This window comes from Malassezia sympodialis, genomic scaffold (assembly GCF_000349305.1).
Source record: "Malassezia sympodialis ATCC 42132 genomic scaffold, msy_sf_1, whole genome shotgun sequence".
NCBI classification, from domain to species: Eukaryota; Fungi; Basidiomycota; class Malasseziomycetes; order Malasseziales; family Malasseziaceae; genus Malassezia; species Malassezia sympodialis.
In genome coordinates, this window is record NW_017387799.1 from 327,833 (window position 1) to 353,618 (window position 25,786).

General features: G+C 57.8%; 11 protein-coding genes across 11 annotated transcripts; 5 read left to right on the plus strand and 6 right to left on the minus strand.

Annotated features, from left to right (window-relative positions):
• Positions 1–222: 222 nt before the first annotated feature.
• Positions 223–1,539, minus strand: MSY001_0135 (uncharacterized protein; the record flags this gene model as incomplete). Its single annotated transcript, XM_018883420.1, has 1 exon — positions 223–1,539. The coding sequence occupies one exon, from the start codon at positions 1,537–1,539 to the stop codon at positions 223–225; it is 1,317 nt and encodes a 438-aa protein (XP_018738780.1).
• A 1,550-nt stretch (positions 1,540–3,089) lies between these two features.
• On the minus strand, positions 3,090–4,217 carry MSY001_0136 (uncharacterized protein; the record flags this gene model as incomplete). The annotated part of the gene is made up of 3 exons (XM_018883431.1): positions 3,090–3,161; positions 3,536–3,796; positions 3,903–4,217. 3 exons carry the CDS (start codon positions 4,215–4,217, stop codon positions 3,090–3,092), a joined length of 648 nt encoding a protein of 215 aa, XP_018738781.1.
• Positions 4,218–4,340: 123 nt separating this feature from the next.
• On the plus strand, positions 4,341–6,422 carry MSY001_0137 (uncharacterized protein; the record flags this gene model as incomplete). Its single annotated transcript, XM_018883443.1, has 1 exon — positions 4,341–6,422. The coding sequence occupies one exon, from the start codon at positions 4,341–4,343 to the stop codon at positions 6,420–6,422; it is 2,082 nt and encodes a 693-aa protein (XP_018738782.1).
• Positions 6,423–6,431: 9 nt separating this feature from the next.
• On the minus strand, positions 6,432–7,772 carry MSY001_0138 (uncharacterized protein; the record flags this gene model as incomplete). Its single annotated transcript, XM_018883454.1, has 1 exon — positions 6,432–7,772. One exon carries the CDS (start codon positions 7,770–7,772, stop codon positions 6,432–6,434), a length of 1,341 nt encoding a protein of 446 aa, XP_018738783.1.
• A 79-nt stretch (positions 7,773–7,851) lies between these two features.
• Positions 7,852–8,471, plus strand: MSY001_0139 (uncharacterized protein; the record flags this gene model as incomplete). The annotated part of the gene is made up of 2 exons (XM_018883465.1): positions 7,852–8,231; positions 8,255–8,471. 2 exons carry the CDS (start codon positions 7,852–7,854, stop codon positions 8,469–8,471), a joined length of 597 nt encoding a protein of 198 aa, XP_018738784.1.
• A 1,000-nt stretch (positions 8,472–9,471) lies between these two features.
• On the minus strand, positions 9,472–11,751 carry MSY001_0140 (uncharacterized protein; the record flags this gene model as incomplete). Its single annotated transcript, XM_018883476.1, has 2 exons — positions 9,472–11,658; positions 11,686–11,751. 2 exons carry the CDS (start codon positions 11,749–11,751, stop codon positions 9,472–9,474), a joined length of 2,253 nt encoding a protein of 750 aa, XP_018738785.1.
• Positions 11,752–12,431: 680 nt separating this feature from the next.
• On the plus strand, positions 12,432–13,569 carry MSY001_0141 (uncharacterized protein; the record flags this gene model as incomplete). Its single annotated transcript, XM_018883487.1, has 2 exons — positions 12,432–13,044; positions 13,070–13,569. The coding sequence occupies 2 exons, from the start codon at positions 12,432–12,434 to the stop codon at positions 13,567–13,569; spliced, it is 1,113 nt and encodes a 370-aa protein (XP_018738786.1).
• Positions 13,570–13,606: 37 nt separating this feature from the next.
• MSY001_0142 (uncharacterized protein) lies at positions 13,607–16,962 on the plus strand (the record flags this gene model as incomplete). The annotated part of the gene is made up of 2 exons (XM_018883498.1): positions 13,607–14,157; positions 14,250–16,962. The coding sequence occupies 2 exons, from the start codon at positions 13,607–13,609 to the stop codon at positions 16,960–16,962; spliced, it is 3,264 nt and encodes a 1,087-aa protein (XP_018738787.1).
• Positions 16,963–16,981: 19 nt separating this feature from the next.
• On the minus strand, positions 16,982–17,787 carry MSY001_0143 (uncharacterized protein; the record flags this gene model as incomplete). The annotated part of the gene is made up of 2 exons (XM_018883509.1): position 16,982; positions 17,042–17,787. Coding segments are annotated over 2 exons (747 nt in total).
• A 46-nt stretch (positions 17,788–17,833) lies between these two features.
• Positions 17,834–20,086, minus strand: MSY001_0144 (uncharacterized protein; the record flags this gene model as incomplete). Its single annotated transcript, XM_018883520.1, has 1 exon — positions 17,834–20,086. The coding sequence occupies one exon, from the start codon at positions 20,084–20,086 to the stop codon at positions 17,834–17,836; it is 2,253 nt and encodes a 750-aa protein (XP_018738789.1).
• A 243-nt stretch (positions 20,087–20,329) lies between these two features.
• Positions 20,330–25,726, plus strand: MSY001_0145 (uncharacterized protein; the record flags this gene model as incomplete). Its single annotated transcript, XM_018883531.1, has 5 exons — positions 20,330–21,268; positions 21,368–21,617; positions 21,933–22,730; positions 22,917–23,049; positions 23,752–25,726. The coding sequence occupies 5 exons, from the start codon at positions 20,330–20,332 to the stop codon at positions 25,724–25,726; spliced, it is 4,095 nt and encodes a 1,364-aa protein (XP_018738790.1).
• Positions 25,727–25,786: the final 60 nt, after the last annotated feature.

The following is a 25,786-nucleotide window of genomic DNA, read 5'->3' on the forward strand; positions in this document are numbered from 1 at the left end:
TATACTTGTACATCTATAGAAAAGGATAAATCCAGCTTCATTGTCCAACAATCATTGTGAAGCTGATCAGGAACAAAAGAGGGTTTATTTATACAATCGATCATGGAGTTGACCTTGGCTTCAGGAGCGACCAGTGAATCGTGTGGGTTTTTTCATGCCAACACGCAAAACTTCACAATGGTATATAGTGTTCATTAACTAGTATCCACTTCGACAGTTGTTTCACTTCGCTTGATTTGTGGAGTCTGCCTTTGCAGGCACTGCCGCGGAACTAGAATTATTGCTCTTCAATATAGCAGCGCCCTCTCCATCTGGTTTGTTACCATTTGATTCATTGGCGGGTAATGTTGGAGTCGTGAGTGCTGGCTGGCTTGATACAGCAGCAGCCAAAAGCGCTTGTCGCATGTAAGTCCAATCGGTCGAGAGTTTCAACAAGTTGGATTCATCAAGAAGCGACATGCGGTATCGGATGAAGCGTTGGTCAAAGTCATCTAGCACGGCCTCTTCATCTCCTTCCATGCCACCCAAGCCAAGCAGACCTAGTCCTGCCCAGCGTCCACCATCTTCATCGTATCGCCATCGTTCAGCTAGCTTCTGCGCGCGCTCCATTTGTTCCTCAACTGATTCTTCAGGCTTCGATTCCGATATCGTATCAGCCTGCAGCTTGTCTTCGTGCATATTATCTTGTTCGATGTCGGTGGCTTGCGTGCTTTGTCCATCACCAGAATCCTCTGAGACCCTAGTACGGTCAGTGGACTCTGAAGACGTGCTGGCACCATCACTGTTTTGCGTCGCATTGAACGTGCTGCTGCGATCATCGAGATGCCCAAAGTGAATAGATGGGTCGTGAGATAAGGGTGCTCGGGGATCTTTCGATGTTAAGGGATCCCACGAAAGATCGGGTGTAGGCAAAAGCATTGGGGCAACCTGTGCTGAATACACAAAAGGTGCATACGACCGTAGTGCATCTACACTAGCCGTTGAGCGCCCTGTCCCATCGTTTCGACGTGCGCCTGATTCGGGCTGACGGCCATAACCAAACGTGGCTAGTGGGAATCCATTTTGATGCTGTCGTGGCCAGGCCCCAATGTTCGCGGGAGCAGGACTAGCCACAACAGGTCGGCGGTCCAAAAATACTCTCCCTCCACGACCTACACGCCGGCGGAAACAAGATTGCCTTCCAAGTCTTGCAAATGGATGATTGGACCAGAAATGGGTATCGTTGTTGTCCGATTGGATGGGGCGGAATGCCCGAACCGAAGGGGGCGCCGACACGGGTTGAAAAGCTGAGTCTGTGAGATCTTCCATTCCAGCATCAGCTTGTTGTTGAGCGGCACATTCTCGCTCGATGAACGCTTGGACAGCGTGAATACGATCCATAATAGCTGAATTGGAGACATTAACCACAGAGTCTGAACTTGTTTTGTTGACAGCTTGATCGGCGTCGCTTGTCTTCGGACGACGAATCTTGAGGGTCGTCGATGCAGAGACTTCGTCAGCTTTGCGCTTTTTCTTGAGCTGAGCGCTGTGAGCTGACATATTGACGGCAACAGGTGCGGTAGGATCCGGCTGCACGGAGAAAATAAGGTTTTCGTCATCGTGACCTTTATTGGGTCCCAGAATAGCCCACTTGCTCTTGAGAGTCAATAACTGTTGGGCCAGTGTCCAGCAAGAGCGACCCTTTATCACTTGTTGTTCTTTCAAACGTTCTCGCTGTGCAACCATCAGCAACAAAGACGTTGCCTGTCGCATTTCAACTTCAAGACGAACAAGTTTTTCAAGTTGAAGTGTGTCCGTTTTCCGAGTTTTTCGGGCACTCTTCACTTCGCGACGTCGGAAACAAACATATGGATCATTCTCGTTGCTTTCGTCAAAGTTCAGCTGAGGCACAATTTGTTTACCTTCACGAGCTTCGCGACGAAGTTTCCACCAAGGATATATCGCGCAAGCACATGGCTTGAGCAAAAACAAATAACGGAAGGGATTTTTAACGGACCACTGCAATTTTTGCTCTTGTGAGTTGTTCTTGACCGCATTTATTAAATGATCGGTTTTCTTAAAAGGAATGGATTTGTTCAAGGTCCCATTGACCACTTGAGCGATGCTGACATCCATTTTTGGCAATTCAGGCAATGCCAATGCAGATGTAGCGGAATCTTCGTCAAATTCATTCAGCAAATCATTCAGGGATGGCATTTTTGACATGTCCAACTCCAAAAGTGGATGACGTTCGCATGTGGTACGCTCAAAAACAAACATAACCATTTCAAACTCGTCTTCCGTTATAATCGTGTACTTCGCAGCATCCTCTTTCATTGATGTTTCGTACTGCTCTTGTTCACCGATTTTTGAGTCTTTTTTAAGTTGCTGCATTTCCTTCCGGACTCCTTCATTGTATTTGTCAAGCCAACCTTTATCATCATCATCCATACAGTATGGTGGACCTTGCGTTGTCGACTCGACAGTATCGGAGAATCGAACATACGTCACAGGGTCTGAGTAAGCACCAGGCGGATACTCCTTATTGTATTGTGCCTGTGATAGTACTTCAACACTTTTAGGAGTAGGAATGTGGTATGTCTTATTCAACACGCCAGGTCCGCCTGTGGTTTCCACTTGATTGGATGACAAGGCTGCCTGGAGATGGTGCTCTGTAATTTCATGGGAGTCAACACCGAATGTCGAGTCTTGCTGATTATCGCTTGACTCAAACTCGGGGTTGATTCCACTCACGAGCGCGTTGGACGCGCCACTAAAGAATGCGCCACGTTGTACGCTTACTGTTGGTGTCAGTCTGTCCTCACGCGCATTTTGAGGAAATAATTTTTCACTCCCATTGAAAAAATTAAATCCCCAAATCTCAATGAGACGGTGGCAATCACCGCTCCAATGAGGCATACGTACTCTTTTGTTTGTAAGAAAGCTTCTTATTCCTCATACGACTACTCGTCATATGAAGAGATGACAAAGAAGCGGGTGTAGCTGGCCCAGCTCCCACACCACGAGTGGTAGAGGGGCTGGCCACAGTTACTTGCGCAGTCATAGCCGAGAAAGACGGTTACTCGACAGTACTCCAGACCAATGAAGGACTAAAAGTACTGTGGAAAGAGCACCGCGTGGTATGAAGGCGTCGGGTAGGGATGCCTTAAAGGATCGTCTCCCTATGACCCGAGCAAAGGTCTGTCCAATACAGTTCTCTCGCCTAAGGGGCGGGAGTCACTGGCGGCTTCCCGAGTCACTCCCGGCACAGAACTCTGACAAATAAAAAGGACAACGGCCCCCCAGCTGCACCCACTGTCCTGGTAGGTACACAATTGGCGTGTTCGTTTCATGTCCATTGGCATGATTACGTTTACGCCACGTGACCGAACACAGATGTGGAGGCTCTATGAGTGATGGCGCCGCTTGCGGCTGGAGGTGCCCCGTTTCTGCCGGGCGGGCGCCGCTCGGCGTCGCTGAAGCTGCGTCGTGAGCGATGGTTACATACCTCGTCGAACTTGCGTTTTGAATATGATACAGATTGTGAATCTCTAACGAGTTCGCCCACCACCGTTTCTGAGCGTTGACTGCGGTTGAGGATCGAGGAAGGTTCCAGACCTCCTCCGACAATGCGGCCAAGTTGGGCATAGGCCGGCATGCCGCGTTCTGCACCGGTACCAGCACTTCCACGGTAAAATCTCTTAGGGTCGAGAGCATTCCTGAGTCGAATGGCCTGGATCTGTTGCCGTAGTTCTTTCTCTGTAGCTTCTCGAGCATCTCCACCAGTGAAGCTCGACTTCCCCCCCTGCGTTTGTGCCTTTTTAGAAGAAGTTTTATAGGAAGCACCGCCAAAAGCAGGCATACCAAACCATTTCGGACCGGCCGACTTGGCGTGGAACTGCGAATGAGCGATGCATACATACCTCTTCGATTTCGCGCTTGCTGCGCCTGCGTGACGGAGTGACGGAAGTGACTTCCAGAGCATGCAGGGCCGCATCTGATAGATCCTCCCTTGGTTTTTCCCTCTGTTTGCCTTGTTTTTTTATGCTGGACTGCTTGACCGGCTTGGTAGATTCTGTGCCACACTTGTGGGCGTCGTCATCATTGTCTTCAAAGCGAATGATATCAGTGCCATCGAGAAAAACCTGCTGATTTGATTTTTCTGCCGTGCTAAGCTTCGCATTTGTTTGGTATGCCTTCCGCGAAGCTGCCAAGAGCGCGTCTTCGTCGTCAGTCATAGTGATAGTGACTGTAGCTAAAAAAGTCGGTGTAAGATTTATTTCCTGAGTGCATGGGGTAGGGGGCCAAAAAAATGTTTCCGCACGTGGCGTCACTTTTGACCGGCTGTCGTGAATCTTCAGATGGCCAAAGGTCGTGGTCGCCGCGGCCAAAATAGAGCTAGCCGGGGCTCTAGCCAAACCTCAACTCAAGAGATTCCCTTGGATGACGTGGATGCCTTCCATGCCCAGCGGGACAAAATTCTGCTGGACGAAGATGCTGCCTCTGACGATCTAGATGATATCACCGACTCACAGACCCGTGAAGTGCTTGGTCTTGCGGATGACGACGACAACGAAGAAGACGAGGAGGAAGACAATGAAGACGAAGTAAATGAAGACGAAGAAGAAGAGGAGGGAGAGGAGGATCGTGATCTGGATCGCTACCGCACCATGATTCTTCCGCCCAGTGTGACGGAGGCTTCGCTGCACCGAAAAGCCCCTCGAGACGCCGCGCATGAAGAGCAAGATGATCCATATGCCGAGAATGAGGACGAAGAAGATCTCGAGCTTGGCTGGGGTGCGAACAAGCGCGCCTACTACAGCGGCAACACGGATAAGGACATGGAGTCCGATTCGGACATGGACGAAGAAAAAGCCCATGAGCTCGAGACCAACGAGGCGATTCGTCTTCAGCGTCTAAGTCGTGTTGATATGGATGATGCTGAGTTTGGTCTTGATACAATCGATGCCGAAGAAGCCCAGATCCAGGCGGATGAGCAGAGCGACGCTGCCAGGGCTCGGCGGCGTCGTGAGCTCGACGACGAAGGCGATCAGACGGCGCCCCCCGAAGAATCTCCCGAAACACTGCAACAGATCCTGCGGATGCGGGCACCCATTGTTTTAGCGTTGGTGGACGAATTTCCCGAGGCCCTTCGGCAGCAGGCGGAGGCCAAAGCCTACGTGGATGCGTATGTGTTGTTTGCTAACCGCAGTATCACGGCCAAAGGCGAGCGCCAATTAGCTGAGATTGCTCACTTGTATTATCAGACGTTGTCGTCCTATACTACGCTTCTTGCGTTTTTCTTCCAACTCGCGTGCCAGGCCACGCTACTCTCCGACTTGGACGCAATCCTTGCTCACCCCGTTCTGGAGCGCCTATCGCACTTCAAGCGTGCCTTGGTGGAGATGAAGCAGCTGGGTCTGTTTGATCCCCGCGAGGATGACGATGACGAGCCGGAAGCGAGCTTGATGGGTCCTGCGACGGAGGAGGATATGGAGGAGTATGAGCAGCTTGGTGATCTGGAGCCCAACGAGCTAGAGGATCTGTTGGCGGACGAAAAGGAAAACTACACGATGGAGGAGCCTGCTCGGTCTGCCCCCCCGAAGAAGGCTCCGAAGAAGAACAAGTCGGCAGGATCGGAGCCAGCCGCGCCTGGGCCAGCCGCCCCCTTGTCGAGCGTTGCGCATGTGCGCTCTGAGGTGCCGAGTCGTCCTGCGCGTGTGTCGTCGCTGGCCATGCCGCTTGAGGAGGCAGACGCCTATGGTGAGCCGACGCAGATGCGCGAGACGGAACGAAAGGACAAGGCAGCGCGCCAGCGTGCAGTGCAGTTCCATGCGACCGGTGTGGATCCTACGCCGTCGGCAAAGCAGCGGTCGCTGGATGGCGATGCCGATATCCCGTACCGCGATCGGCGTCAAATCCGCGAGGCGGTTGCGACGGCCAAGGCGAACCGGGCCGCCAAAGCCAAGCCGTCTGCGCCGCCGACGCTGGAGCCGTTGGAAGAGTGGGGAGAGAGTGACTGGCAGGCACGAGACGAAGTTATGGGTGATGGCAATGATGACGCCGACACTGATGCCGAGGCGGACGCGGCGTATTACGACCTGGTCAGCTCTCGTAAGCGCCTGCGCAAGCAGGCGGACAAGGCCGCGTATGACCAGCGCCGCCTTGACGAGCGTGTGTGGGACGACGAGAAGCTGGCGCCAGGCGAGCACCGCACGATCGACTACACGATCGAGAAGAACAAGGGCCTGACGCCGCATCGCCCCAAGAATGTGCGTAACCCCCGCGTGAAGCGCCGCATGCGTTACGACCGTGCGAAGAAGCGCCTCTCCAGTACGCGGGCTGTATACAAGGGTGGTCAGAGCGCCCTACAGGGCGGCTACAGCGGCGAAAAGTCGGGTATCTCTACCCACCTCGTCAAGAGTCGTAAACTGGGTAGCTAATAGTGCTAGTTACGCAAGTTGCATACTCGCCACGCCACGAAGAATGGGCGCGATAGCTGTGCTGCCTTTGGCCGTCTCGAACGTGCAGAGGCGTCCGTCGACGCCACTTGTGCTGATGGTGTCCACCTGGCCCGGCGTCCCGGCGTACAGGCGCACCTCCGTGATGGTGTTTTGGTGAGTCGTATGCAGCTCGCCGTCGTCGGCGATACTCGCGCCAGCCACGGCACCAAACGACTGGGGCGCATGTTCTGCACCAGAGGCGGGCGTCGCCGCCGTGCCGCGCGAGTCGGCCTGACGGAAGCGCGCAAACGCCTCGTTGTTGAGTCGTCCGACGCCGGGCGCCGCACCCGCTGCGAGGCCAGGCGCCTTGGGCGGCGGCGGCGGCGGCTTGGGCTTGGATGCGGCTGTGCCTGCCGTATCCAGGCTGCGCGTCAGACGCCAGCCCTGCTCTAGCGAGCCCTCAAAGACCATGGGCTGGCAGTCGTGCCCGGCCGCCACGAGCGTATGTTCGTTCACGAAGAGCACAGCCACATACGGCAGGCTCGGAAGGCGTACGACGTGCACGGCATGTGGCGGCGCGTCGGACGCAGACGGATACACGACCGTGAGCGAGGCATCATGCCCGACGAACGCAAGCGCATCGCCGCTCGGGCTGAAGGCGACGCCGTGGACCCAGCCGGCCGCCGGCGTCGCATACTCGCCACACACGGTGCCGAACGGCAGGCGCTCCCCCCACACGCTGGGCGGAGGCTTGGCATCCACGCCCTTGATGTACGCACTGAACACGCGCGCATGATAGTCGGCGGACCCGGTGGCGAGGAGCACGTTATTCGGGTGCCAGTCGAGCGACGACACCGTCGAGCGCAGCGGGCGCTTGATGTGCTTTGCGACCCACCAGTCGTTGTCTTCCTCGAACGAGCACACGGAGACGATACGCGCGCTGCTCGCGACCGCGAACTTGTCCTCGTTCGGGCTCCACCGCACGGCCGTGGCGCCACGCTGCAGGCGCAGCAGGACGAGCGTGGGCTTCCATGTCGTGCCGGTGAACGTCCACACATACGCATTGCGGTCCTGCGAGCAGCTCACGAGGCGGTTCGTGCGAGGCGCCCAGTCGAGACCTGTCACGACCTTGTCGTGCTCCACGAGCGTGTGCTCGAGCACCCACCCGGCGGGCGTCATAGCGTAGATCAGGATTTCATTCGTGTTCGGCGACACGGCCACGCGCGAGCGGTCCGCATTAAAGGCATGCGCCGTCAACGGGCTGTACGAAAGCTGGTGCACCTGGTTCCCCATGGCGGCGGAGGACGAGCCGTCGTCGCCGATAGCCAGTGGGGCTGACGGCGCGGGCATGGCGCGGCCACGTGTGCTTGCATAAGCCGCAGGGCTGCACCGTAGCGACCGCTGGGCGCCATTCCTTCACGGAGACAAGATGAACGCCGCAGTGACTAACATGGCCGTCATGTTCGGCGCGATGCAGATCGCGAAGCGTATCCCCTTTGACGATAAGCCCGAGTATGTGCGCTACGCGCAGCTCGTGTATGTCGTGTCGCAGCTGCTCTGTCTGGGCGTCTTCTACTTCTGCAGCCTACAGGTGAAGAAGAAGAACGACCTCACTGTGCTCAAGTATGTGAATGCCAAGGTCCCGACGGTACGCTCATTTACTCACAGACAGTCACAGGAGCCTGGCGAGCTTGTGACTACGACGCACCGCGACTACGACCTTGCGGAAATCAGCAAGAGCATTCGCGGCGTGCTCATGGGCGTGGCGTTCATGGCCGTAATGCACCTGTACATGGGCTACACCAACCCGTACGTTCTTCCCACTTACGCAGTCTCGTGATCCAGAGCATCATTCCCCTCAAGAATGCCCTCGAGTCCAACATGGCCAAGATCTGGATCTGGGGCGTGCCGGCCACAGGCGACCTGAAGCGCCCCTTCAAGCCGGCGCCGGGTCTGTTCAGCGGTATGAACCAGGGTCCCCAGTCCGACAAGGCGTCCGTTAAGGAGGCCGAGAAGATCACTGGGTCGATCCAAGCCAAGGCCGAGTAGGTGCGCCTCGCGCGTCGTCGTAGTTCTCGCGGCCCTCGTGGAGGTCTCAGTAGCTTCTTCCGGTGCCGGGCGTGTAATGCCTGTGTGTGTCCACTGCGCACGCCCCATCCCGGCGCTCCTGGTGCACTTTGGTTCAGGACACGTTGCTCTGTCGCACTGTGCTGCGTGCGGGCGCATCGCCGACCCGTACCTGGAATATGGCCTGGCCGTCCTCGTGATCGACTTGGTGCGTGCGGCGTCCTAACCGCAGATCCTCATCAAGCCGCGCGTGTACCGGCATATCCTGTACAATATCCCCGCCTCTACGACCCATACCCTTCCGCTCCGAGCACATGCTCGCCGGCTTCTCGCGCTCGTGCTCGTCGAAAGCTACCTGACGTGGTTTTCACTGTGCGTGCATCCATATGCTCCATCCATCTGGGACGAGGCGCACATGCCGCCGTACTGGCCATCCTGGGCACCTGCACCACTGTTAGGTGCTGCACGCGTGACTTGCGTGACGCTGGTGCACATGCTGGCCTTGCACCTGAGCGTCGTGCTAGCTGGCGGTCTCGTCCAGTACGCGTGGTACAAACGCCGCCGAACTCGCGCATTCTGGCGCCTGTACTCGTGGTACCTACCCTCTGTGGCCATGCTGTATGCTAGCCTCAGCACGGAGCTACTCCTGGTCATCCGCCTCGTGTGGGACTCGCGCCTGCCGGCAGGTCGACGCGCAGCAGCGCAGCGTCCCTCGCTCTTCACGCCAGTACACTGGGCAGCGCCGTACGTACCTGCGTGGCTTGCTGCAGGCCCCTGGCACACCAACTGGCTTATCCGACACGTTCTGGGCGGCATGAGCGCAGGCGTGGCGCTGGCCGCGACGATGCCCATGCACCCACTCGCTGGTGCACTTGTGGCGCTCCTTGGCTTTGGCGTGCAGGCGCAGGTACGCGCGTGGCTCGGCGTGCCGGACGACGCGGTGTCGCCTGTGCCACTGTGTGTACCGTAAAGGATAGAGCAGCTACGCTACATATTCATACACATCCTTCTCTCCCTCGACTCGCTGGAGAAAGTCCTTCTCGATGAGCGTGTCGATCGCCTGCCGTGAGTAGCTTGCGCGTACCTTTTTGATATCGGGGATGCTGGGCTGGAAGCGCGCCTGCAGCTGCGTGATCACCTCGGGCAGCAGCAGGTTGTGCTTGAGTGTCTTGCGAGCCTTCATGATGCGCACAATGGTCGCCTGCAGCAGCACCTTACGGTCCTCATGCACGGTCTTGGCAACCTCGGCAGACTCCGCTTTCTGCTCCGCCCGCACCGGCAGGTTGAGATTGACACGGACCTTCTTGGCCTTGAAGTCCATGTTGAGCGAATACGAGTCGTCGAGAAGATGCAGCACCTTCATCTTGACGAGCGGCACGAGGGCTGCGTGCAGTACACTCGGCTCAATACGCGTAGCCGCGGCAATATCGTCCTGCGTCAGCACCGTATGCACGTTAAAAAGAAGCAACACAGCTGTCTGGTATGTAGAGGTCGTGAAGATGTACTTGCGAGGCAGGTAGTTGACATGCAGCTCATTCGTAGACAGGTGCCACAGCCACGTCAGCTGGCGGTGCGTGTGCTGCTTGTAGTAAAACTTGGAAAACTCATCGTGGATGGGCTGCAGCTCCTGCGGCACAGAAAAGGCGGAACTAGGTGCCTGGAGCGGCCACACGCCCGACGTGAGCACAAATACATAGAAGCTCATATCTGTGCCGGCCAGTGCTCCCGTGTCCTGGAAGCGCTCGTTCAGCTCCTTGCTCAGGCCCGCCTCGGTGAACATGCGCTGCAGCTTGGACGTATACTCAAAGCCGCACAACTCCTTGAGGCGCGTGATCATGTGCTCCTCGGCATCCGCGGATGCGGACGCAAACGACACGAGACGCCGAGACAGGAACTTGGCGTAGAACTTCAGGAAATAGTCGCGGTCCTCAATGTACTTGAACACGGCAAGGGCCTTATCGAGCGCGTCGTCTAACGAGCCCTCGTCGTCACCGCGGTGGCTCTTCTTCAGGAGGCCATCCATATAGCGCGCCAGCAGCTCAGGCGACTTGCTCGCCGATGCTCCCGTCGCCTGGTTCCGGTTCATATACACGCGACATGCCTTGTCAAGGGCCGCAAAAAAGCCCGCCTCTGCGTCAAAAGACGTAGTGATCGTGCGCACATTGTGGTCGTACACCCGCAACATGGCGTGGACATAGCGCGACGGGTCGATTGTATCGTTCTCCTCCATCTCGCGGCTGACCGAGTCGAGACCTGCAGCCTTGACATGCACCTCGAGCTTTTGGCGCAGCGGTTCGAGACCCTCGGGCACCTGCACAAGCAAGCGATACATGCGCGCCAAGTCGTCGGTCCGGTCGTTCTCTAGCAGGCTCGAAAACTGGTCCCAAAGGCGATCGCGGTGCCGCACCACGAGCTCGTTGCGGCACACATCCATGAGCGGCCGTAACGTCGAAGCATGCATGTACAGATCGATACGTGCTTCCTCCTCTCCTAGGCGCTCTTCTGCTTTCTTCATGTAGTCGGTCACAGAGCTGCTCGCCAGGAACGCCTGGCTCTCCTCGCGGTAGAACGCCTCCGTCGCTGCAAGGAACGCCTGCTGGAACTCGGCGCGGTATACATCCAGGTTCAGGCGCGTTGCATCTGTCTCGTCCAGGCCGAGCGATACACAGCTGTCGAGCACGGTCTTGAGCAGCGCACTGGGAACAACCGCACCCTGCCGCTGTTGCTGAATCTGCTCCAGCACAGCATCGACAATACGATGATCCGCCTGTAGTGGCTGAAAGACATGCTGCTTCCATTGCACAAGGGCGAGGGTGTACACCGTGTGCACATCTGTCCGGCCCTCTTCCCGCTCGTGCTTGACCCAGTGGCGGTTCAGGTACACGAGCATGCGGTGCACAAAGTTCGCCCCACTCGTGTAGCGATCCCATTGAGACGAGTACAGTTGAAGCAGCTCTAGACCCTGCCGTCCGTCGAGCGAGTGTCGAATGCCCTGCAGGTGCTGCTCAAAGTACGCAGCGACCCGCGCATACAGCTCGCCACCGACGAGATGCGCGCCAGCCACTATACCACTGGCCCCACCCATACCACTACTAATGCAGTAGTTGTATGCGGCCGTGTACAGCTGCATGTAGCGCTCATAGGACATGCCCTCAGTGAGCCGCGTCATCTACGTGTAAGTCCCTTGTCCACCTACCATCACCTCAATGCCGCCCTCGAGAAACTGCCATGTTGCCTCGATGCTGCCGTCAGTAACGACCATTGACGTACTTGTTCGAGGGAGGCAGCGCCGGCGTCCTGCCTACGCCTCGTCCGGCCGCCATGGTCGCTCGCGGGCGCCGTCACTCGCAGCATGCGGCGCGGACGACATATGCTGACTAACCCGGACGACGCCGCCCGACGCGGCTTGCACCGTGCGGCCGCTCGAACAGGACGTCTGGCTTGCGATCATGGCAGCACCGCGCGGAGGTGTGCTGAGGTACGCAGTATGCACTCACCGCAGCATGTTCGGCGCTGCGCAAGACCCATCCATGGTTCCTGCATGGATGAATGGTGCGTCGGCGACAGCCCCTGAGGCGATGGGGCGGGCAGTTTCGGATCGTGCGCTCGACCTGGTGTTTGTGTGTACATCTTTCTCACACAGATTATCGATGCGACGGGATCCATGGGCTCCTAGTATGTGAGATACACTGACACCAGTATCAACGTACGTCTCGCTTGCTCACGTAGTCCGCGACGCGGAATATTGAATCGATTTGTGACCAGGTATGTTCTCACACTAACGACGAGATTGTACAGTCTGAGCTACTTACGGCACCGGATGCGCTACGTGTTGGCCTTATTGCGTACCGCGACCACCCGCCGCAGGACCATGTGTACATCACCAAAAACTGTAGGTACCCCAGGCTCACCACAGTTGGCTTTACCACGTCGGTGCCTACGATGAAAGAACAGCTGAACGGACTCTTTGCGGCCGGCGGCGGCGACGGCCCCGAAGCTATGACGGCCGCCCTCAAAGCGGCTTCGGACCTCGACTGGCGCCCCGATGCGGCCAAGATGGCGATTCTGATCACGGATGCGCCGCCGCACGGCATTGGCGAGTACGGTGATGGCTTCCCGAATGGCTCGCCGGACGGCGAGGATCCCTTGGTGCTCGCGCGCAGCATGTCAGCACGCGGCATCTCCCTCTTTGTGGTCGCGTGCGAGCCAGCGCTCTCCGGATACCAGCATGCCGTCGATTTTTACCACGGTCTTGTGACGATCACCAGCGGTATGCTGGTGCCGCTCACGACTGCCTCACTGCTCAGTCACGTTGTAGTGGCCGCGGCAGGCGAGGTCATGGACCTCGAGCGCCTGCACCGCGAGCTGGGTGACTCGGTGCTCGAGCGCATGCGCAGCCTGAGCCTCGACATGCAAAGCGCCGGGGACGCACCGGTCGCGGACGCCACGTCGCTGTTAGTCGACCAGGTGTCAGTGGAACTGCACGAAAGGCTCCTTCTGCGCAACGAGAGCACCAAGCAGCTGATCGTGGAAAACATTTACCGCGAAAGCGAAGGTATGTTCGTCGCCGCTCATGGCAGAATCCGCGCACAATATCCGCGTGTGGACGCACGCCCCGAATGTGATGGCGGCGCGGCCGCACATCCGCAAAGTCATCGGATCGCGCCTGAGCCCAAAGTTCCTGGAGATGCGGCGCGCTGGGTTGTCGAGCGCCCCGCGCACTCTCGCGCCGGGCCCCGCGCCAGCCCCTGCCGTCTCAGCGCCGTCTCGGCATGTTGTCTCGCACTTCGACGCGTTCCAGGCAGGCCCTGGAATCTCGTTCCTTGGCACGCAGCATGCCACAACCGACTATGCGAGCTTAAGTACACAACGGTACCGCACAGCCGGCGCCGAGGACGACATGGACGACGATGGCGATGACGCGCTCATGCCGACTGATGGCTTGGGTGATGCCAACGAGCAGGACAATGAAATTCGCTTTGAGGGCGACGATGGACAGACGCTTGCGCTGCGCCAAGACGCCATCTCGCTGTCACAGACGCGGCGCTTGGCGCTGCAGTCGCTGTGGCGCGCATCGTGATAATGTAGGCGTGTAGAGTTACTCTCCAGCGACCACCATGGACGCGATGGACACGGACACGCCTGGCCCTGCGTCGCTGGGCGCTGCGCCCTCCCTCGATCCGTGGGACTACAATGAGCAGGTGCGGCAGGTACAAGCCGCCATGCTCGATAGCGACGACGACGCACGCGCCGCGCAGGTGCCAGCGCTGCTGCAGGCGTATGCGGCGAAGGCGGCGGTCATGGCACTCACGCCGACTGAGTGGCACATCTATCTCAGCTCGGCGCATACGCATATGAGCGCAGATGCATGGCTTGATCTGCATGCCCAGAGCACGCAGGACACTTTCGATATGAGCCTGTTTGTGCGCTACGCCAGTCTTGTGCTCCGCCTGCACGAGGCACAGACGGGCCTCGCGTATGAGATGGATATAGACGCGCCCATCCAGCACGCCAATGGGACGCCGTGGCAGCTTGGTGCGCTGACCGAACAGTGGACCGGGCGTCGCGGGCCGCCCCTTCGAGACAACGGCATGTACGAGCGCGCCGACCTCGGCGCTGGCGCCTCGCCGATCTCGCTCGAGACAGCGCGCAGCCTGTTGCGCGAGCTGTATGGACGTTGTGCCTGGCATGGTACCGAGAGCCAGGTCGTATGGCGCATGTACGTGGCCTTTGAGTCCGCGCACTCCCATGGCGACGAAGCGACGGAGCTTCTGCACCAGATGTACATCGCTCGGCTACAGGTTCCGCATCAACGTACGTATTCGAGACTTACGCAGAACTGGCTGCGACTTTTGAACAACTTTCGTCGTTCGTATCGAGCTGCATGCCCTCGGAGGCGTACGAAGCCGTGATGGCCGCGGCGAACCGGTACTATGCGGACTCACTGCGCCTGTGGGAGGAGCGTGAGGCATGGGAAGATGGCGTGGCACAACCACACGCTACGCTGCAGGAGCACTGGCTGCCGTACCTGGCGTGGCAGGCCCATCGCGTCAAGCAGCTGCGCGTGGCCAAGGACAAGTCGCATCTCGGCACCGAGGAAGAGTGGGCGAGCATGCTGTACCGGCGCGCGCTGCGCTGCTACGGCCTGTATCCACTCGCGCGGAACGCCAAGGATGAGCAGCAGTACGCCTCGGTGCCGCCTACACCGGACGTCGAGAAGCGCTGGCGCAACAAGCTGGCCTCCAAGTCGTTGCAGCGCGAACGCGAGCGGATGCGAAAGGACGCGCGCGAAGCCGCACGGCTTGCGGAAAGCCTGTGGCTAGACTTTGCAGCTCTGGTCAGCACCCCCCAGGTCGACGCGTCCGCGCTCTTGCGCGTATGTGCGGATGCCACACGCGCTGTGCCTCCGTCTGGGCGCCTGTGGGCGCTATATCTCCGTACGCTCGTGCGCTTTCAGCGCCCAGCCACACAGGTGCAGACACTGTACGAGAGGACGATCGCAAGTGGCTCGATCGCCGCGGTCGGCGGCGGCCACGCGCTTCTGCCGCTACTCGTCGCGCACATGGACTGCGTGCGTGCGCAAATGACACTTGAGATGGCCACGGAGCACCGCGTGCCGCCGGACCAGGTCGTGCTCGTGTCGGACCTCGATCGCTTCATGCGCCTTTGGGAGCTCCTGGTGCAGGCGACGGCCTCAATGGCGGCGCTGCCGGAAGACGAGCAAGACCCGCACCTGCTCCTCGAAAAGTATGCCGTCGACTGGATCGAGCGTGCGGCGCGTGCGATTGTCGCGTCTGCCGGCATGCCCCCTGGGGGCGGTGACAACCCTGCAGCCGGACTCCTGGAGCTCGCAGACGACGTGTGGACGCGTGCGCTCAAGCAGCATGCACACAACGTATACGTGTATATCGAGTCGGCCCTCTTCTACAAACGCCGCGACGACGATAAACGCGCGCGGCAGCTCTTTAAGGCGGGTATTGCGAAGCACGGCCTCGAGAACAAGCTCGCGCTGCTGCAGGCGTACGTGCAATTTGAGCACGAGCGCGGCTCGCCTGCCGAGGTCGAGCTGGCCGAGGCCAAGCTCAAGGCCGAGACCGACAAGGCATGGCGCCAGTGGCTCCAGTACCAGTCACAGGCCCAGGCTAGTGCGCCCGAGCCGCAGCCCATGGAGACGGAGACGGCCGACGTGCCGAAGCGCAAGGCCGAAGACGAGGCGCCGGCCGACAAGAGACGCGCTGAGACGGAGGAGCCTGCGCCGTCGCGCGACCGCGAGTTCTCGTCCGTGATGGTCTCGGGCCTGCCCGCACAGGCGACCGAGGCAGACGTGCGCACGTTCTTTCGCGACTGCGGCACCATATTCAGCCTCGTGGGTCCTCGCGAGATGGCCGCGACGGACGAGGACGGCCAGCCCACAAGTGCGGCGCTGGTCGAGTTCACGGACCGCGACGGCGCAGGCGCCGCGCGCACGCGCGACTGGAAGAAGGTGCGCGGCTCACAGGCACGTGTCACGCTCAGCTACCTGTGCACGCTGTACGTGACCAACTTCCCGCCGGATGCGAGTGACGAGGCGGTGCGCGCGCGCTTTGCGCCCTATGGCCCGATCTTTGACGTGCGCTGGCCAAGCCGCAAGTTTCAGCAGTCGCGGCGCTTCTGCTACGTGCAATTTGCTACAGAGGCTGCTGCGCAGGCTGCGCTTGCCGAGCATGGCGCGCACTGGCATGGCGAGCATGCTCTGCAGGTTCTGCTCTCGAACCCACAGCACAGGAAGCAGCGCTCGGATGCACATGCGAACGACAAGGAACTGTATATGACAGGCCTCCCGCGCTCCGCAACGTCAGAGGATGTGCGGCAATTCTTCGCACCGCACGGCGACGTCGCGGAGGTCCGCGTGCCCGCGCGACCTGACGGCAAGTCGCGCGGCATTGCCTTTATTCAATTCCACAGCGCCCTCGATGCGCGCCGCGCAATGCAGGCAACGAACAGCACCAAGTTCCAGGGGCGCCTCGTCGCAGTAATGCTCGCCGATGCGGGACGCAATGCGCGCCCCGAGCGCTCTAGTGGGGACGACTGGCGCGCCCGCTCTGTGCTCGTGGCTGGCTTGCCGCCCGATGCGCAAGAAGCACTCATTCAGCAGGCGCTAGAGAGCGCGCTGGGCCCGCAGTCGGTGCGACGCGTATTTTGGACGCCGGGACGTGCGCCGGGGCCGGATGGGACATGCGATAGCCTCGTCGAGCTCGCGGACGCCGAGACGGCAGGGAAGGCGGTGCTCACAGCGCGCGCCTCCTACGCGGGCGCTCCACTGACACTGTCGGCGCATGTGCCGCCGGCTCCGACGCCCGCCGCGCCGCCGCTGGTGCCCCGAGGAGCGGGCGCGGCTCGCGGGCGCCGCGCATTTGGCTTTTCACGTGTGCACACGGCGTCGGACACGGTGCCGAAAACCCAGGACGCCTTCCGGGACATGCTGCGAAAGTAGCTACGTAGCACTAGGGGTATCTTGGCACGCATGGATCCACTCGAGCAGCTTCGATGCACGCTCGGCGCGCAAGGAGAACCACTGCGTCAGCTTCGATCCAGCATCGGCCGCAGGTGCCGTGTCCGCAGCGGGCGGGTCCGGCGCTGAATCGCCCTCCTGCGCCGTCGGCTCCGGGGGGGATGCCACGGACGGCGGGCTCGCTGCCGACGCCAAGGTCTCCATCATGCGCTGCTTGGCCAGCCCCATCATGCTCTGCAGATAATGCGCCACCACCGGCACATGCTCATCGTCGACCCAGGCGCCGCTCTCAGGCAGCGACACAGCTGGTGGCGTCACGGAGCGGACCGCTTCCTCCAGGTCCGAAGCTATGTCCTGCACCGCCTGTCCAGCCTGGACGAGCGCCGGCGACCATAGCATGTGCCGCAGGAGCCAGTTTTGCTTTTGCTTCGAAAACTTCCATGCATGCTTGTCGGTCAGGAACAGCTGGGCGTAGGCGATGGCGCGCTTGGCCGACTCACCCAGCGTGTCCATGCTGTCCACGTCAGGACCAGCATAGGGAATATGTGAACGCTTGCGCTTCCGAGTGCGCTTGCGCTTCTTCGAAGAGGCCCCGTCCTCTGCCGCTGGCTCCGCTGTGGCCTCAGCGGTAGCTGTCGCAGGCTCTGCCGGCTCCGCCGCGGAGGGCGGGGCAGCGGGACACGACTCTATCGAAGCAGGTGCCGCCGCACCATCGCTCTGGAAGCCCACCTGTATACACGACGCGTCTGTCGTGTGGGCATCGGTGCGGGCTTTCTTCGACACGCGCTTGCGCGGGCGCTTGGCCATGGTACTAAGAAGCGACGCGTTGTGGAGCCGTAATTTTTCTACAATTTCACGAGGCAGCCAGCAGTGCCTGTAGCCACGCGGGCTCCAGCTTCGAGACGGTCCGTGCGAAGGTCTGCGACGTCATCACCAGCTCCTCAAATACGATGGCCTGCACACTGTCACTCGATACGCCGCGCGCGCCATGCCGAGAGGGGTGCAGGACACAGGTCGGGTGCAGCTTGAACGACTGGCCCCCCGCGATGCGGCGGAAGCTGCCGTCCGGCTGGCGCAGCGCCACATGGCTAAGACGGCCCATACCAAGGCACTGGAGTAGGTCCGCATAGTTCTGCTCGGAATCCTTAGCGGAGCTGACACCGTGTCTGGTCACGATGAGAGCGTCGTCGTCACTCTCCGAGTCGCCGTCGTCGGGATGGCCCGCCAAGCCTTTGCCCCCCCCACCATCCGCACACTCGATTCCATGCTGTGCACAAATTCGCGTGAGCTGTTTTCGAATCGCCAGCACATTCTTCACGGTACGCTCATGGATGGCGTGCGTCTGGCACCACAGCTTCAGTTCCTGCCGTGCCGCGGCAGGCGTCGGATGCGATTGGAATGCATGCTGCTGCGCTAGCAAGTAGGCTCGTAGTGCATTCAGCATCGTCGCATGGTCGCCACTCGTGTCCACAAATTGGTCCCGTGCGTTCTCCAGAGCCTCGCGCTTCTCAGGATCGCTCACGTCCACGAAGAGCCCCCGATCCGCCGACAAGATCGAAACAAGGTCCCGCGCCTGGCTCGCGACATGGGGTCCTCGCTCCGCGGCGGCTAGAAGCAGACGAGCATACGAAGGTGTAACCGGCAGTGCAGCAAGTCTGTACCCTAGTGGCGTGAGCTGCACCTCGTCCTTGCGGGAATCCACAGCACCGAGCTCGGCCAACTGCAGTACCGCCTCGTGTAGCAGAGACGTGGCTGGTGGCTCGATCCAGTCAAACGTAAAAGGGTCGAGGCTCATCGCATACAGCTGCAGGACAGCGCCAGACAGCTCCGTGCGGTGGATCTCGGAGGTCGGCTGCGGCTGCAGCTCTTGGAACGCCTCGCGAGTATACAGTCGATAGCACTCGCCTGGGCCTTCGCGGCCCGCGCGACCCGCCCGCTGCAGACTCGATGACTGAGACACGGGCAGGACCTGCAGCGTTTCGACATGGGTCTGAGGCGAGTAGACCTTCTCCTTGACCAGGCCCGAATCCACCACATAGCGCACACCAGGAATAGTGACACTCGTTTCGGCAATATTGGTGGCCAGCACAACTTTGCGTGTGTCCTTCGGTGTCGGCGCAAACACAGCAGCAGATGCAGATGGGCCTAGAGCGGCGTATAGAGGACGAACGATCAGTGCTGGGACGCTCTCTTGGCCGTGTTCGTCGGCCCATGCGTCGAGCTGGGCCGCGTAGTGCTTCAGAGATTGGGCCATGGCCTCAATTTCTTCCTGACCTGTAGCAAACAGGAGGATATCGCCCAGCGGCTTGGATACATGTATCTGCATTACAGTGCGCACAGCGGCATCTGTCCAGTCTTGGCAACTTGCTTCTGTATGGTACAGCCGGACTCCGTGTTGACGTCCTGCCACATACAGAATGGGCACAGGTTGGCCATGAGAAAAGAATTGTGCAAAGCGCTCCGCATCAATGGTTGCACTCATAAGAACAATTTTAAGGGGGTACACATTCGGCTCACCAGCCGCAATGCGGGTGCGTCTATCCCGCTGGATTCGCTTGGCGAGTCCCAGCACCATATCTGTGCGTATCGACCGCTCATGCGCCTCGTCAATAATGAGAACTGAATAACGCTTTAAGGCATAGTCATTCGTTTCTTTCATGGCGCGTTCCGTCGATTTCGAGCGCCGACGAGGCGATGGACCCAAAATTTCTCTGATCAACATACCATCTGTCAAAAACTTGATGCGTGTGTGACGAGTCGTGCGATCATCAAAACGAACGGAATAGCCGACCCATTCCGGAAGCCCTGCCCCTGTGTGATCCTGTTTTTCCTTTAGTGTTGCTGGATCTGCACATCCCAACTCGGCAGCGACCCGACGAGCTAACGACGTAGCGGCGACGCGACGCGGCTGAGTAATGCCAATCATTTGTTGGCCCTCGGACGGTAAAATACCTTCCTGAAGCAAGAACTGAGGGACTTGTGTCGTCTTTCCACTACCAGTCTCACCCACCAAAATCACTGTATCATTTTCACGGATGCGCTGCACAATTTTCTCTTTCCCCGCCCACACGGGCAACGCATCCTTTGCATCCATGGCAGGGCTCATCGAGGGGACAGGTGGAGTCTCCACCTCATGGAATTTCGCCCGATCCCGATCACACGCGTCATCGTACTCGCTCAGGCCTGGTGATCCTTGCGCTCCTTCACCATGGACTTTAACTTTACGGGATCGTCACGCCCACAGCGGACGATAAATCTTGGTGGAAAAAGTCAGCCAAAGTCTGTGGCTGACATCGCCGCACAGGCGCGCGCTGCTCGAGCTAATCGACAACAACATAGACAACAAGTCATGGCCGCCACTCGCCTTCAGAGCTTCTACCGAGCTCATCTCACCTCGCGGGCGTGGCGACTTGCGCTTGCACAGGAATTTGACGAGATGTTTCCCAATATTGCGGATCATGATTCTTGGATCCACGTCACGCGTTTGGCTGTCTTCTGTCAGTCTCCGAATACACTCGAACATGTATCTCGTCTCGCTGCATGGGCCCATATGGCTGTCCAGACGGATGTATGGTCGGATTCTGCATCATGGAAAACGCTATTTCTGATGGCGCTCCGGTTATCTATACGTGCTCTCTCTTCTGGTATGCTTCAGCATGATGACGCACATGCTCTGTTCATGCTTGTTGTGCACACCTTAGCGGGAGATCACGGGGAGCTGCAGTGCTTCCTTGTGTATGGCATGCTCAAGGAAAATCTGTATCATGCACTCCGTGTACACTTTGTGGGCCTGCGAAAGGAGGCTACCCCCGAGCAAACTGTTTGCGTGGATGCCTTCCTGCAGCCTCTGCGCCTATTTCCTGGCCCAACTCATGGGTTTGCAGAGGTTCCCACCGATCCACATGCATCACCACGCGCGCTTTGCCTCTCTGGATTCACGGAAGAAATACTTTCTATCCCAAATCTTTTGCAAAGTATGCCTATATCTGCCGTAACTCAGTTCTCAGCATCGCTACCAGTGGATGATGTGCTGCAGCAAGTCTGCACCTTGGGCACCTACTATGACGTGAGCTCGGGTGACAGCAGTCTTCCGACCAATCCGATTCATTGCCCATATTTACTGGCCAATCTATTGCCACTCGTCTCCATTCGCGTCAAGTCAATGGGAGGCCGACAACTAGCTCAGTACCTCGAAGCTTTGACGATTCTCCAGAATGCCTTGGACCGTTCTATTTTCGCAGACCAATCTTCCACCAACGCTCGTGCATTTTCACAACTATCCACGCTGGTATCCCATGGCCATCTCTGCTCTATTTTTGTCGCGAGCAAGAAATACGCAGTGACATCGCGGCCGGCATTCTTTTCCTTCTTGGTGGCCATAACACAGGCATGGCCTTCTCATGTTGCCGAAGATGTTCTCATGACTGTATTGTATGGTTTTGAGGCTCAGCCTTCGTCTGCAAGCGTACCATTTGGGGCCGTCGCACGAGAGCTCTGGCGCGGCTGGGTGCGGTCTAGCTCACTGGCGCGCACGATAAGTGCACCCGGCCATGACATGGTCTACTATGCAGAAGAGTTGCGAAAGCAAATTATCAGCCCAACTTTCGCCACTGAATGGCCGATGTTACTGCTACTTTGTATGCTATATGGACGCTGCCTACTGACTCTGGGAGACGATGAATTTTACCCTCCTAGGCTTCCGTCTAGCTCGAATCCGCCAAAAAACCCTCTGACACTCGATGAACTTGTTGATTTTAGTGCCATCTTGCGGAATATGGTCTTCTCTCTGTTCTGGACAGACGCCTCAATCTTCGACCTTCATGTCCCTGGCACCCGCCTGACCTTAGGGGAAACACAAAGAATGGCGACACGATTACTTCGACAGCTACATACACGCGATTCGCGTCGCTCCTTCGTGCCGCGAGGGCATTGGCACCTATTGCGCCAACAAGACCTGGCCTCGTTCATCAAAGCGGTTGTGTTGGAAGAGCGAGACCTGAGTCGTGTGGGCAACGAGCTCACTCACCAGTCCATTATGTCTGAGAGGACGCGTGCATTTATGACGCCTCGTTTACAAGTGCTTGAACAGATTCCCTTTGTGATACCTTTTGAAGTCAGAGTCGAAATCTTCCGCCAGTTTGTGCGGAACGACGTTGAGCGTCTGGGAATTTCGCGTGACCTTTTCTCGCCATTCCAAAGGCATCGTGCCACTATTCGACGGGATCATATCGCTGAAGATGGTATGGCGCAGCTGTACGCATTGGGACCCCGCCTTAAAGAACCACTCGAGATTGTGTTCATTGACGCATGGGGTCAGCCAGAGGCAGGTATTGATGGCGGTGGCGTTTTCAAAGAGTTTTTGACTTCGATTGTCCATGAAGTTTTCAACACTGACCGAGGCCTTTGGTGTACCAATGACCGGCATGAGCTTTACCCCAGCCCGTACAGCTACGCCCAAGCTGAGGAACAACTAGTATGGTATACCTTCATTGGTCGCATTCTTGGGAAGGCTCTTTATGAGGGCATCCTTGTGGATGTGAAATTTGCAGGGTTTTTTTTGAACAAATGGTTGGGTTTGCAAGGGTATGTGGATGAATTGGCCAGTCTAGAAAGCCTGGATAAGGACCTGTATCGTGGCTTGATTGCTTTGAAGAACTACAATGGCGATGTGGAAAATGACTTCTCACTCAATTTCACTGTCTCGAAAGACGAATTTGGCGAGCAAACAGTACTAGAGCTGATTCCAGGGGGTAGCGAGATTCCTGTCACGCGTGAAAATCGGCTTTCCTACATATACCACATGACACGATACCGCCTCACTGTACAGATTGAAGCGCAATGCCGCGCCTTTTTTAGTGGATTGAGCGATCTTATCGATCCGCGCTGGCTGAAACTCCTGAATCGAGAAGAACTGCGCATCTTACTATGCGGTACAGAGAGCCCAATTGATCTGGACGATTTGCGTCACCATACTGTCTACGGTGGATACCACGAAAAAGATGTCGCTGTACAATATTTCTGGGAAGCTCTCGCCATGCTGGATCAGCCCTCCCTCAAAGCATTTTTACGGTTTGTAACATCATCACCAAACCCTCCGCTGCTCGGCTTTGGCGAGTTGAACCCTAAATTCGCCATTCGGCATGCGGGGGACGACCCCACACGGCTGCCAACAGCAAGCACATGTGTAAATCTCCTAAAATTGCCTGCCTATTTGTCCCGTGAACAATGCTTGGAAAAGCTAAAGTATGCGATCCATGCAGAAGCAGGCTTTGATCTCTCTTAGAATGAATCTAGATATCAATGGATTCCGCGTTTCCAGCCGGGTTGCTCCCCGACTGGGCAAGTGGAGCCGCCATTATTGCTTTTCTCCACATATGGGCCGGTCCTTTCCGTGTGGAGAAGTTCCCAAGGCCGGGGTAGGCGGTGGGCGGAGGGATAAACCGGCTTGACCGACTGGAATTTTTTTAGGGTGCCTCCATACCCCACGTCCCACAACACTTCCCAGTTGAAGCATGCAAGCTTTACTTTGATGACACCATGGATACGTCAAAGGATACTGAACATATATTTCAAATAATTCAAGGCACTCTTAAGCGTGTATCTACGACGGATCCGTTGCAACTCGCGCATTTGTGGCATGGTATGTTTTTTTGTACTAATGCCAGGTTTCACTCACTGTAAATCCTTGCTAGAGGATGGTCCCCGGTATGAGAACCTTGCATGGCGTCTTTGGCATCAGCGCGCAAAATCTCCTATTCTCCCGCTGCCCAGCCACGCACCTCTAAGCGCAGAAAACATTGGCAAGGTGCAGAATCCTTTCTATTTGCCGGCAGTACTGTCCGAGCCTGAGTTTTCAACGGATGGGTCTTGCACGAGTGATGGTAGCTCTTCAGGCTTTAAGGAAAACGAATTCAAGCATGTGATGCCAAAAGTTCTCACAAAGCAGACGTGGGCAGACGAGCTCGTCGAAATGGCTCGAGAGGCAGGCTCTCGGCATTCCCATTCTACTTTGTCTTCTGCGCAAGACAACGAACATGATGTGGCTGTGGACGATGATGAAACAGTGCTGGGATATGAAACTCGTTCTGCAGGCACGCCTATTTCAACGTCGGGTACTATCACGCCGCATGGCATGCGGTCAAGGGCCAACTCGTTGGCTACCTCACCGCGTAATGTAATGATAAGCCCACAGGGACCTAAACCCTCTGTTGCTGATGCACGCCTACAGTCTGCATCCCTGGCGTCTTCCATGGTTCCTCCCGCTGTCACAGTCCATGCCGCGCAGCCGTCGCGTATGCCTCACGCGACTACGGCACGTTCAAACCTGCCGTCGATTACTGAAAAGTCTGAGGCTCCTACAAAATCTGCCACCACGACCTCACTTGCCGGCCGTCAGCGCCGGGGACGGGGTCTAAAGAGTGTGGAAAATTTGACAGCCATTCGTGGCAATGGGAAACCGGTTTCACGGAATAGTATGCTTCAGATGCTGGGGCCAACCGAGGATGGGACAAAGCGGGACAAGTTGAAGAACAAGAGAAAGAAAGCCAAAATTATTTTTACTGTTGGTGATGTGTCGGATGAAGAGGATAGCAAGTCGTCGACCGCGGCCAACGATGAGGACGAATGGGCCAGTGAGGATGAGGAAGAGGAGCAGCGGCGCCGAGCTGCAGAGGAAGCGGCTGAGAAGGAACAGCGGGCGAAGGAGGAGGAAGCAGAGCGAATTGATATGTTCCGGAAGCGTCCAATCCGTTCCGTGAGTCTTGCTGATCTGAATATGGTAGAAAAGGTGGCACAGAATGCTCCTCATTTGCTGCCCCCACCAGAGTCCGGACTGACTCGTGGATTGCTCTCGACTATGTTCCATACTGCCGATACTAATCACACTCGTGGAGCAAGCGTATCGGGGCCGGGACGGGTAGGTCGTTCGCTGCGCTTGTCTCAACTGCCGCCGCGTATGGATGGCCATGAGCAAGGTCGCAACATGTCAGTTCCTGCCTTAGCCCAATCGCGGTCAACTAATAAACTCTCAAAGATATCACAAGGACCTAACCTGGAGCGTAGTAAGAGCGTCATTGCATTACCACTTCTTGATTTGACGTCGCTGCGCTCTTCTACTGCCACGGCCCGCTCGGAGTCGCCCGAATCCACGGTGACCCGTGATGACCAATGTTCAGTGGCAGGTAACGATGATGAAGCGCATAGCCCTGTGAACCGCACAAAGAGTTCTAATGCTCTGGCGAGGCTGTCGGCTATTGCGCAACGCGGAGCCTCGGAAAACGAGCCAAGACGACTAGCCTCGCTTGTTCGCTCGTACAGTGCCATTGGCAACCTCATGACGGTAAAAAGCACGGTGCCGCCGTCACCCACTCTAAATGAGGATGAGGAAGGACCATCTCTGGCAGTGCAGGCGGACGACACACAGCCTCGAGTAACCCGTGTGCCTCAGCCGGAGCTGGTCGCAACGCTTCACCAAGATGAACCGGATGCAGAGGGGCATAGAACGCCGGTGGCAGACGTAAGGGCCCCTGTTCCTTCACCTCATAATGCACGAGAGACCATGATGTACAATGAGCTCTCCGAGAGCCTGAAGCAAAACCTAATCTGGGAGCGCCAGTCGCGCGCTCGGATCCTTGGCTTGACCCCTGCCCGGCCGCCAGAAGGTCGCCGAGCGTCGTCAGGCGGTGACATGTGGCCAACAGTAAAAAAGGCCCAGGAAGACGAGTCGTTTCATCACAAGGGATGGTGATTGCCCTTAGGCCTGTGTGGGATGCGGGCCTGATAAAAAACGCTTTAGAGTACATGTACA